General features: G+C 48.9%; 2 protein-coding genes across 2 annotated transcripts; one reads left to right on the top strand and one right to left on the bottom strand.

The window, feature by feature from the left end:
* Positions 1-6405: 6405 nt before the first annotated feature.
* Positions 6406-10491, bottom strand: VC83_04928 (uncharacterized protein). Its single transcript, XM_024468554.1, has 4 exons — positions 10464-10491; positions 10201-10403; positions 6897-10144; positions 6406-6835 (listed from the first exon to the last, which is right to left on the bottom strand). Exons 2-4 carry the CDS (start codon positions 10207-10209, stop codon positions 6793-6795), a joined length of 3300 nt encoding a protein of 1099 aa, XP_024323790.1. The 5' UTR covers positions 10210-10403; positions 10464-10491; the 3' UTR covers positions 6406-6792.
* VC83_04927 (uncharacterized protein) lies at positions 7771-12106 on the top strand. Its single transcript, XM_024468553.1, has 3 exons — positions 7771-10625; positions 10675-10910; positions 10964-12106. Exons 1-3 carry the CDS (start codon positions 10602-10604, stop codon positions 11853-11855), a joined length of 1152 nt encoding a protein of 383 aa, XP_024323797.1. The 5' UTR covers positions 7771-10601; the 3' UTR covers positions 11856-12106.
* Positions 12107-12305: the final 199 nt, after the last annotated feature.

Raw genomic sequence — 12305 nt, 5'->3', positions numbered from 1 at the left:
ATCAGGTGATGGATAACATTGGATATCATGGATATTATGTTATCCATGTTATCCACAGATATCCCTTTGGCATGACGCCACTATATAAGTAGATAGTATTTCTTAGATAGGAGCTTCGTGCTCAACTCAATATAGTATTCTTTACAATACTGTAACGTGTTACTTGGAAAGCCTTTGTGTCTAATCCCCTGCCTCCTCTGTCAAGTCAACCTTACGCAAGAAACCTCTGTGTCTTCTATCGTTTAGAAGTCAGCGTTACATGTAAACAGCTGATTTGAGGCATCTTGGCCTATGTAATGTCAGTATAAGACGATATCTAGTCAAATCAGTTTGATATCGAGTGTATCGTGGTTTTGGTGGGGAAATAAAGAATCCTACGAAAAATATTGAGTTGGTGTGAATATCGCCTAATCGAGTATTGACTTATCGCATGAGAGCTATACCACCTACTATCCCCCCTGAATAATTGTCACTTAACACAATTTAGCAATCAACTCACTGTTGCAAAGCTATTGCCTAGCCTGACCTTAAAGCAGTCCTCTTTAAATGGCAGCAGCTTATTAAAAGGAGGAGTTACAAGCACCAATATACTACAACTATGCGCTAAAACGATTTAGGAGCAACTTCCACAATACCACAACCAGCCTAAGACTCAATTCTCTTAAGGCTAGGATTTGAATTTTAAAAGACAACATAAGATTAAGAGTTATACTTAACATAGCGAAGCAAGCTTAATTCCTACACAAGCAGAGGAAGAAATGAAGGGGATATAGACAATAGCAGGGGAATATCAAGAGGAGGATATTTATAACATGGATGAAACTAGGCTCTTTTGAAAGCTAACTACTTCAAACGGACTTTTAACAATATCATAGCTAGGATTTAAGAAGGACAAGGCGCAAATATCAGTTATTTATTATACAAACTGTATAGGAGCTGATTAGATGCCACTTTGGTTTATTATTAGAAAGGCGAAGAAACCTCAAGCACTCTAGTATATTAATGTTAAGAAGGCTTAACGTGCGTGCATAACGAATGATACAACATAATGAATGATACACTACCTTGAATCCACACAACTCCTCTAGTAAACAGTAAATCCCTTCACAACAAAAGATGCCGCAGAAAAACGATGAACGCCAAGTTATATTAGCTCTTCAGGCGATGCAAAATGACCCTAAGCTAAGTGCTCGAGCTGCTGGAAAGCTCTATTCTGTCGATCATCAGAAGCTTAGTCGTCGTAAGCATGGTATGCATTCACGACGCGATATTTCTGCCAATTTGCGGAAAATGACCGACTTAGAGGAATCAATTCTTGTCCAGTATATTCTCGACCTAGCTGCTAAAGGATTTCCTCCCCGATTGTCTGTTGTGGGAGATATTGCAAATCGACTTCTCGCGACATGCGACGCGTTACCTGTCAAGACGCGCTGGGCTTCCAACTTTGTTAAACGTCGCATAGAACTCAAAACAAGGTTCCAGCGCAAATACGACTATCAGAGGGCTAAATGCGATGACCCAGTAATTATTTGTAGCTGGTTTGAGCTTGTGCGAAACACAATTGTGAAGTACGGCATCCACGATGCGGATATTTACCTGTCAGATGGTAATAGAGGTATCTGAGGATGAGTATTCTACATAGCTTTAATTGATTTATAGCGTTGTAGTGGAATTATCATAGTATTTGTTAAGTGAGCACATTGGACTGTATTGTCATACTGACATTCGTTGCACTCAGTTTGCTATCAAACTCAAGTGCAAACTTGGAAATCTCCTCCTCAAACCTACAAGTCACTATACATATTTTGGCTTATCACACCAACAACAAGAGCAATACTACTCAACGATTGCTACAACCATCTATGATTCATTACACGTCATCGCTCCTTAGTTACTGGGCCGATATTACCACATAGCATATCTCTACAACCCTCTATGATTCATTACATGACATCACTCATACTACCACATGACATATCTCTACCAACTAGAGGCCTAGGAGCATGAACGATAGCTCTAAAAGCTCCTACGAACCTCTATGATTCATTACATGTCATCGCTCTTTAGTTACCCACAAGATTGGTTAAGTTATGACATAATTTGTCTGTGACATAATTTGTCTATGACATAATTTGTCTATAGGGGTACTCTGACCTTGGACCTCCTTTTGGTAAGTCATGGAAAGTCTTGGAAAATGAGAGAACTACATTCCTTTAGCATAAATAGGATTGCCCTTTCCTTAAGAAAGGGCAAGCAGACAATACAGTAAATCGACTATCACATACTTCCACGTCTTTTCCAAGCTTCCAAGCATTCATCTTATTACTCCTTGTTTCTGAAAAGTCAGTGAGGTGTTAACCTCTGACTTACCCCTGAGTTCCCAGACTCAACATTTGTTGCAACTTGTCTAAACCACTTCACTACATCATACACCTGATTGCTGCGTTGTGGAATAGTCTAAGCTACAACCCTTTGGCTCTTTTTCCTAAGACAGTGAGTTGTTTCCTTGGGTGGCTAGATTCTCACATCTGGTGCACCCACCATTACATGTATCATTCGTTATGTTGTATCATTCGTTATGCACGCACGTTAGATAAATCAGTTTATTATAGCAGAATGGCTAATAGCTTTCTATTTACATATAGGCTCTCATAGACAGATTCTGCTAACAATGCACAACTTTTTAGCACATATTGCTGCCGTCGAAACAACACCTCCACCCTCAAATATATGAATTATCTAGCTACTAGCAAATGTAACAAGTCGATTCTAGGCCCTAAATCAAGGCATTATTGCCTCCTTGAAGCTCATTATCGTCGACAATGGCTTGCATTCATGCTAAACGCCTTCGACAACAATGAAGATCCTCTTAAAACTATTAACTTACACCTTGCCCTTCGCTAGATCATCTAATTGTGGTATCACAATGTCTCAAATACGACTATCTACAACTGCTTCTGCAAAAGTACAATCATCAAAAACCTGATCCAACTTCCTCTCAAGCACATTCCGCCTCTTACTGACCTTTACAACTAAGTACAACAGGACAGCTGAATTCACGATGTGATGGACCTTTCAAACTTTCTGAACCTAGCGGAGGAGACAATACAAGAGGGTATATAAGATAGCGAGGGGGATATAGTACTACAAGAGGTCATTGAACAATATATCCAGCCTCCTAATGAAAGTCAAGATGATGATGATGGGGAGGAACTTAGACTGCCAGTGGTTCATTCTACGTAGGCAGTTCTACAAGCCCTCCAAGTTCTGGTTGACTTTACGGAAACTAGTAATAGTGGCATAAGGGAGCCGGCCGCTACGTTCTTTAGAGCGTATAGAAAGGGAATTAGTGGTCAAAAGGGCAAATGAGGGCATTTAGGGCACATTGGACGTTTGACTTACATAATGGTTTGATTACTCGATATTCAGTATATCTCGATATTATCTAGAGGAATTCTTATATTGACTTATCGCGTGAGAACTGTAGGCTCTAAGGATGCCGTTTAAGGCTCATCTATAGTGTTGATTTAGGGACTTTGAAAATGCGACAGGCAGCAATTATAAACTTAGAAGGGTTTTCTACAAGCCACTCATAGGCATTTGATATAGGAGTCCCCTCCATTAAATGAATTGTATAGGATTACAATATAAATTACTATCTACATCTACGGAAAATGTTTTGTTGAGGAGTAGCGGTGAACGGACGCACGTCGCGAAACCGTGCACATCGCTTCCGCTCATTTTGAAACCGCGCGGATCGCTTCCTCCAACCTTAATCGTTGGTTTCCAAACCACCGCCTGGAGGCGGTTGGCGAAAGCGATCCTTGCTGCGAAAGCGATCCTTGCTCTCTCGGCAAACGCGAGCGCGTCCAATGCGACATCAGGACAACGCGACTATCTGGACAACAATTGACACGTAAAGTTACAATCATGTCAATTGATATAGCTAGAAACGAAGCTATTCAAAAAGCAATTGATTTCCTAAATCAGAACCCAACGGAGACTATCGCCGCAGCAGCTAGAATCTACCATGTACTCCCAACCACACTCCGTATGCGACGCATGGCGCAACGCCAACCACCAAAGCCTCGCGGAGGTAACAACAGAATACTTTCAGATATACAAGTTATAGCTATACAAAGATACATTCAACGGTCATATGAAAATGGGTACGGTGCAACGAAGCCAATGGTGTTTAATGCTATCTGCCAACTACTACCAGCTGAAATCCTGACACATCCACCACCGTCTCAACGGTGGTTCCAGACTTGGATTAAGACTCAACATGAGACTTTCCACACCATTAAAACCCGGCCAATTGAAGCAGCACGTGTTGCTTCTCATGATGTATCAGCTATCAAAGAATGGTTTCATGGATTCAAAGATGTGTGTAATCAATTAGATGTTACTGCAGCTAACATCTACAACTTTGATGAAGTTGGGTTCCGAGTGGGAATGAGCACCGGTGAACATGTGTTAGTGCCAACAGCAGTAAAGGAGGTACGTTATATGTACTCATCTTACATTATATTATTCTAATTTGTATAGCTTTATATACAAGCTCCAGAGAATCGTCAAAGTCTCACAGTAATAGAGACAATTTCAGCTGCTGGCATTGTACTTCCACCGTTCCTAATAATTCAAGGAAAGCTTCATATGGAAAGTTGGTACCATGATAATCTACACGGTGATGAGAGAGTTGCAGTATCAGATTCAGGATATACAAACTCTGAGCTCGCAATGGAATATCTACAGCATTTTATTCAACATTCTGCACCCTCTACAAAGACGAAGTTGCTTATAATGGACTCTCACATTTCTCATGAAGTTCCAGAATTTATAATACTTGCACATCAAAACAACATACATTTACATGTATTCCCTTCTCACCTTACACATATACTACAACCTCTTGACGTTACAGTATTTGCACAGTATAAGCATTGGCACCGCCGTGCTATTCAACAAGCAATTCAGAATTTTGATGTTGACTATAATGTTATTTCATTCTTCCGAGACTTACCTACAATCCGAACACAAACGTTTACAAAGGGAAACTGTATGAAAGCGTTTAGAGACTCTGGTATTTGGCCACCAAACTACGAGAAGATAGAAAAGAAAGTGGCAATATACGCAAAACCAGCACTTTTAGAAACACCAAGGCAAGCAATCCAAGCAAGTCAAGATCTTTCAAATTGGAGTCAAAGATTTGAAGAGATTCTTAGTTCACCATCACGGCAAAAGTGGACATCTTCTTATACAGAGATTCAAGTACAGTTAACAGAAAGTACTTTGGTTACCTCAGAGCTTATGCAAATTACTACTATTATGTCTGAGCAAAGACAACGGAAAGTTAGAAGCAGAAAATCTATTCAAAAGGGTGGAGCTGTTACAGTTGAACAAGCACGGAAGAAGATTCATACGAAGATAGTAAAGGAGCAAGAGAGAGAAGAAGCAAGAGAGAGAAGAAGCAAGAGAGAGAAGAGAGAGAAAGCGCATGGTTAACCTTGAGTATAAGCTGCAGCTCCGTGCTGGCATTGATGCACGGAGAGCGGAACGGGTACGGAAAAGGGAATTACTTGAATTCCAAAGGAGTAACCCAGACACCGAGCTACCAAGGGAGTTACTCGAAGTAATCATAGACCCTGATATTGAGCGTAGGAGACAGGAGGAAGAGGAGGAGAAGGAGGAGCAGTTGCACTGGCAATTGGCCGCTGAAGAAAGTGGTTTTGTTGACTTTGCAGACCTTGACTACGACATGATCCACAGTGCAAGTGACAGTGTAAGTGATAATCAATCACTGCCCGACAATATAGATCCTAACCTATTTAATTAATCAATTATATCTACGTTCATTGCTGTTTGTTGTCCAGATAGTCGCGTTGTCCTGATGTCGCATTGGACGCGCTCGCGTTTGCCGAGAGAGCAAGGATCGCTTTCGCAGCAAGGATCGCTTTCGCCAACCGCCTCCAGGCGGTGGTTTGGAAACCAACGATTAAGCGAAGCGAAATCTTGGTCACGACGATTAGCGTCAGAGGGCAAGCTACGGGTACGGAGTACGGACAGAAAAGGTACGAGTACCTAGCACAGGGCGGTCAGGACGAAAACAGAACTTACTTAGGGTTAGTTACTCGTTACTACTACCAGAACATCTGCGTAGGACTGGTGAGCTAGAGGGAAAGTACATCGGGCTTAGTGGATGTGGTACCTGCGTCGTGCCGCAATGGTTTGCGGCGGGATGATGTACTCCTGTTTGTAGCTTTCACTTACATCAACGCCTTCTTCCAACCATAGTTTTATTGTAGAAAGTTAGAGGAACCCAGCTACGAGTACTACTGTATGCAAGTATTCACTGACGCCGAGTAGTAAGTGGTGCTTTGGTATAGTGTCTGAAGCTTAAACAAACCCCGATTCAGTTCAGTAATTGTCATACGTGCTATATAATCCCACGCCCAACCCCAATGCAGTGATGATGCTTTGGTACAAGTATCAGAATACATACCTGTGATGCCTCGCTGTGATACAGAGACCCTCGAGCTCACTTCCCACCACGCACACCCCAATATTCAAACGACGTCCATTTATGTACCCTTACAGCCCCCCTTTTTTTGTATATTCCTATTCCCCATTAACATTCCTATCCCAGAACAAGGACGAAGCCAACGCTGATGCTCATACTCATGCTCATGCTCACGCTGTAACCCCCATCCACCCCCATCCACCAACTATCTACACAGACAGCACACACACATATAGTACACTAAATCACACCCCGTCCTCCCCCATCCCCGCCTACTTCGCAGCAATAGCCGCATTCCACTTCCTCTCATCATTCCTACAAACCACGTTAGTAAACCCATCTCAACCACCACCCCCCAGGACACAAAAGGACTCACCCATCAAACCTCAACAACTTCCCCAACACCGGCACCAGCTGCTGCTGCAACTTGCGATCCCTCTGCTCAAAAAACTGCAACAGCACCGTCTTCAAATACTGCACATCGCTCACCCCCTGTCCCACCGGCGACGCCCCCCTACTCCCTCCCCCCCCCAAATCCCCCGACACCCTTCTTCCCGCCCCCGTCAGCTCCGCCAACCTCGTCTCCCGCGCCTTAAGCGTCTTAGCCAACTTCTCATACCTCGCCCCCGCCTCCTCCAACAACCTCCTCAGGTCAACCTTCCCCTTCTCCGCCTCCCTCGCCTGCCTCTCACTCCCGTCCAACGCCGTCCTCAGCTCCTCCATCGCAGCTCTTACCTCTTGCACCTCACCCGCCGCCCTCGCACTAACGCCCTCCATCTCGTCCCTCCGTCTCTTAACCTCCTTCGCCTCGCGGTCGAGCGCCTCCCGATCCTCCAACGCGCGCTTCAGTTCCCGCTCCATCTCCCTCACCCGTCCCTTCAACTCATCCGCCTCCCTCGCCCTTCTCCGTCCCCCCGTCGCAGCCTCCTCCTCCGCGCGATCCCGCTCCTCAACCGCCGCCTCCATCCTCTCCCTCATCTCCCTCACCTTCGCCTCCGCCCTCTCATCAATATCGGACAACAACCTCCTCATCGTCTCCCCCTCCCTCGTCCGCTCCGTCAACAGCCTCTGCACCTCCCCCAGCTCCTCCTCCAGACTCTCAGCCGCCTCCTTCGCCTCCTTGAGCTGCATAGCCATCTCCGCCGTCTGGTCGCGCATACTCCCCACCAGACTCTGCGCACTGCTGTACTGGCTGACTTTCAACTCCATCTCCCCCCTGACCTCGCGATTCTCCGCACCCACCCTCCCCATCTCCGCCTCCAGCTCCCTCACCCTCGTCCGCAGCTTAAGCACCTCCTCCCTCACCGCCCCTAGCTCCCGACTAGCCTTCTCCCCCGTAGCAGAGAGCTCAATCTTCTCCGCCTCCACGCGCCGTAGGTCCCTCCCCGCAACCCTCGCCGCATCCTCAGCCCTGACGCGCCCATTCGTCTCGCTCGTCAACTGGGCCTGCAGCGCCTTAACCTCCGCTTCCCGCTCCTCAGCCTGCTTCTTAAAACTCCCCACATCGCCCCTGAGCTCCCTCTCCCTTGCCTCCAGCTTGCGCAACTCCCCCGTCCGCGCGGCCAGCTCGTCCTTGGTGGTCTTCAGGGCCGCGTTTTCGCTGCGCAGCGATTTGAGCTCGGGCTGGGCCTTCTGCAGAACGTCGCGCAGGTCGGTGAGTTCCTTGTACCGCGTCGATGCGAGTTTCTCCGCGGCGCCGAGGTCGCTTTGGAGGGTTGACAGCTTCGTCTTCAGCTCGTCGTGGTCGCTGGTCATGGACTTGAGATTCGCCTCCGCTTGTCCCGCCTTCTCTCGATGCTCGATCTGCGAGGAGATGGAAGATTCGAGGGCGTCGACTTTTTGCTGGAGGACCTTCTTCTCGGCTTCTAGCTCCTTGATCTTCTGCTTGGCTTCGACATGCTCGTGGCCAACTTGCAGGTAGTTCTCCTCCAGCTCATCGATCTTCTCGCGCATGGTCTCGACATTCTTCTGCTGCTTTTGGAGTTTCTCGATTTGTACATCTCGTGAGGCGACTTCGGCCTTTAGCTTCTCAACTTCGGCTTCCAGGTCGTTGGTGGGAGCATCGGGAGTCGCGCTTTCGGTCGGTTTTTGAGGTGCTTCTGTGGCAGCGGCAGGGGTGTCCTTGCCAGCATTGGCGCCCTTCTTCTTTTTCTTGTTGTTCTTCTTCTTGGCTCCAGCTGGAGCGGCACTCTCGGCTGCGGCGGGTGTGGTCGTGGGTGCTGCAGCATTTTCGGGCTCAGCTTTGGCAGGAGCAACTTCGGCATCCTCACCGTTCTTCTTTAGAGTAGCGACGATACCCTCGAGGACCTTGATTTTCTTCTTGTCACCATCCTGTAGCGTCTGCAGATCTTTCAATTCCTTCTTTAGTTGGTCGATAGTAGCTTGAGACTTCTCTAGCTCGGCGGCTTTGGACGAGGCAGCATCGGTTCCCTCTTTCTCCTTCTCCGTAATCTTCGCCTGGAGCTCCGAGATGGACTTTGTGGAGGCATCGAGCTTGCCTTGAAGCTCCTTCAGCTCTTCCTGGCGCGCAGAATTGGATGCTGACTTTTCTGAAGATTCACTGACTTGTCGCTCTAATAACCGCACCGTCGTGGAAAGGCCCTTGTTTTTCTCTTTGAAGGCATCCAAATCTTTCTGGAGTACCACCACCTCGGATTTCAAAGTCTCGACCTCAGTGGTCTTAGCTTGGAGCTCGGATTGTAATTGCGGGATCTCCTCGTCGTAGGAGAAGAAGTCCTCAGACGCACCCTCGGGCTCGGTAGGCTTTTGCTTCGGGGAGAAGATCTTGAGCACCGATGAGACTGGCGACTTGACATCTGCCGGAGCTTTCGAATCGGTAGGTTTCGCTGCTTGGTCTTCAGGTTGTGGCTCCTCGGAAGGCTTAACCCCCTCGCTCGATTTCAAAGCCTCAAGCTCGGCCTGTGCATCAGTAGCTTCCCTCTCTGCCTCCTCAAACTTCTTCTTGTAGAGGTCGCGGTCCGACGTCACCCGCTTCAGCTCATCCATGACCATATCTCCCCTTAAGCTCAGCTGGTTTAGGTATTCCACCAACGCCTCCGGCTCGCTGATTGAAACTAACGGTGTATTCTCCTTCAGTGTCTTCTCAAACGGCTCGATTGACACGGCCCGCGCATGAGCGATGCGGTATGATCGGAGCAACTCTTGGTATCGTGACTCTAGTTTGTCAAGTTTTCGTAGTTTCTGCAGCACCTCCACCGGTAGCTCAGTCGCTGCTGCTGTCGTGGCTGGTGAAGGCGTAGTCGGCTTGGGCACAGCCTCCGACTTCTCATTCACCCCCTCGCCATTGGCCACAGCCGCAGGTGCAGGACTGCTCTTTCCCGTCATTGTAGTTCCCTTGGTGTCTGTGATCAGCGGTGTCGCACTGGGTGTAGATTCCGGCGTGCCCTCGTCGTCGTCAATCACAAAGGCTGATTCGAATTCCGACGGGTCCGGGCCCCTTGCACCGTCACCGACGACCTTAGTCTTTTGCTTCGTCCGCTTCGTAGGGTCGGCCCTTGCAGAGTTCGACCTTGATACTGTTCCTGAGCCCACAGTAGGTGTTCCTGCTGCTTTTGCCTTTGCTTGCTCCTCCGCTATTCTCGAATCAATGGCGCCTTTAAGCCGCTGCGTGGCAGTTAGTATCGCATGGCTGTATAGCCAGGTGTCCCAGGGCAACGCACTTGGAACATTCCGACCTCTGTGAAAGCCAGTTCGCCAGTCCAACTCAACAACAGCGCATTCTTCAGAGCCGCGCAAACATCAAAGGCGAATATTTCAGATGTGAACAAAACATCAATATGAAGACGCGCGCGTGTTGCCAGAGGCTCCTTTAACAAGTGTAACTGCTTGGCTCCAGGCAACGAGGGGCACTTGGACCAGGGAGCTGCTACGGGTCAGCTTTTAGGCCTATGATGCAACCTTGAAAGTACCTAAAGTTACGTACAGCAGAGCAACTTGACAATGGTCTGTCTTCTATCGTATCCACGCCAAAAAAGCAATTGAACAACAACAAACTTCTGCGCTCTGTCATGCCGACGATGAAGCAGAGAAGCTGCTCGAATCTTGCCGGCTCATTCTCATAATGGTCTCACTATGGCCTTGGAAGGTACGGCCACTGCTCCCACCATGTGTCCTCCGTACTAACCTTTCAACAGGGCGAAGATGCCTCCCCAGCCTCGTTCGAGAAGACCTTGTCCGCGTTGTCCGAGAAGATCACAAAGGCACAATTGCAGCTGGACACCCTAAACCAGCACTCTCGCAGACGCATAGCACTATGGACTCTATATACCTCCTTCGCATACATCCTCTGCGTCATAATCCTCGCCCTCGTCGTCGGATGGCGCAACTGGGGCGCCGCTGAGTACACCAGCGTCGCAGGCAGCCCTCTCATGTGCGCCCCCCTCACCCCCAATCCCCAATCCCACCCCCTAACAAACCCTCCAGCATGTACCTCGTCCGCGCCGCCATCTCCTCCTACTACACCTACCGCATCTCCACCGCCACCCGCCGCCTCGAAGAATACCAACTCGACCGCACCAAGACAATCGACAAGCTCAAGACCGCCACAAAATACAACTCCACCCAACAGCTCCTCGAGAAGTACGGCGGCGCCACCCCAGCCCCAAAGCCGAAGCTAAAACCCTCCACCGGCCCCGGCTCCTTCACACACGCCCAGCAGCACCGGTCCACCCGCAAACCAGCACGCACCAGCATCCCCCCGCCCGCAACGGCGAATATCCAGCGCCCTGCCCCCCAACCCTCGACGCCACAGCAGCTGCCGCCACCGCGGCCACAGGCGGAGATGTCACCACTCGCGCAGGCACTGCAGAAGCAGGTTCGCCAATCCGCGCCCTCCACGCCATTACAACAGCAACACATCCCCTCGCAACCACGCGCGGAATTCGCACCCAACGCCTTCAGTTCCCGTCCTGGCTTCGACAATAGCAGCGGTGGCGGAGGAGGGGAAGGGCAATGGTACGACCGCATCCTAGACGTGCTGCTGGGAGAGGACGAGACGCATCCCAAGAACCGGGTCGTGCTGCTGTGTGCGCACTGTAGACTTGTGAATGGGCAGGCGCCGCCGGGGGTGAAGAGGGTGGAGGAGGTGGGGGAGTGGAGGTGTTTTAATTGTGGGGGTGTGAATGGGAAGGATGAGGGGAAGAGGATGGCGGAGGAGATTATGCGTGGGGAGGAGGGGGGGAGTGATAAGGGGGCCGAGAGCGAGAAGGGGGAGGGAGAGGAAGAGGAGCAAAGGAGAAGAGAAAAGGAGGCGTGTGAGGAGGTGGAGGTGGAGGAGCAGATTAAGGCTGGTTTGAAAGAGGGGGGAGAGAAGTGATATATCGATCTTTACAAATTTCTTTTTTTTCCCACATCACAGCTCGTCTGGCTTCTATGCACCGCATCGATTTGAGTGACATCTCAGCCGTGATTCGTCTAAAGGCCATCCGTTCACCCCTGACGCATCCTCCAAACTCCTCCTACACTTCCCATCTTACCGCTTTTATAAACACACATCATCACGTCACCTCCCAATCACAAACAACCAAACCGGCATATTTTACATCCCAATTCTCAAGTCTATCTCAATATACCTTATTACCCACCCCTTCTCTTCCTCCCACCTCCCATCCCGATCGTTACCTCCACCCACATCACGCCCACAACCCCAACCTCGCAATTTATACAAACCATCCCCCCCAGAACACCAACCCACAACCCCCCCATCCAAATCCCGCACACGCACAGCAAACGAGACCTTCCCAGACCAGACTAGACGAGACACACA

Source organism: Pseudogymnoascus destructans (genome assembly GCF_001641265.1).
Source record: "Pseudogymnoascus destructans isolate 20631-21 unplaced genomic scaffold scaffold_11, whole genome shotgun sequence".
NCBI lineage: Eukaryota > Fungi > Ascomycota > Leotiomycetes > Thelebolales > Thelebolaceae > Pseudogymnoascus > Pseudogymnoascus destructans.
The sequence above is the reverse complement of the archived record's forward strand: the minus strand, read 5'-3'. Positions and strand labels throughout refer to the sequence as shown.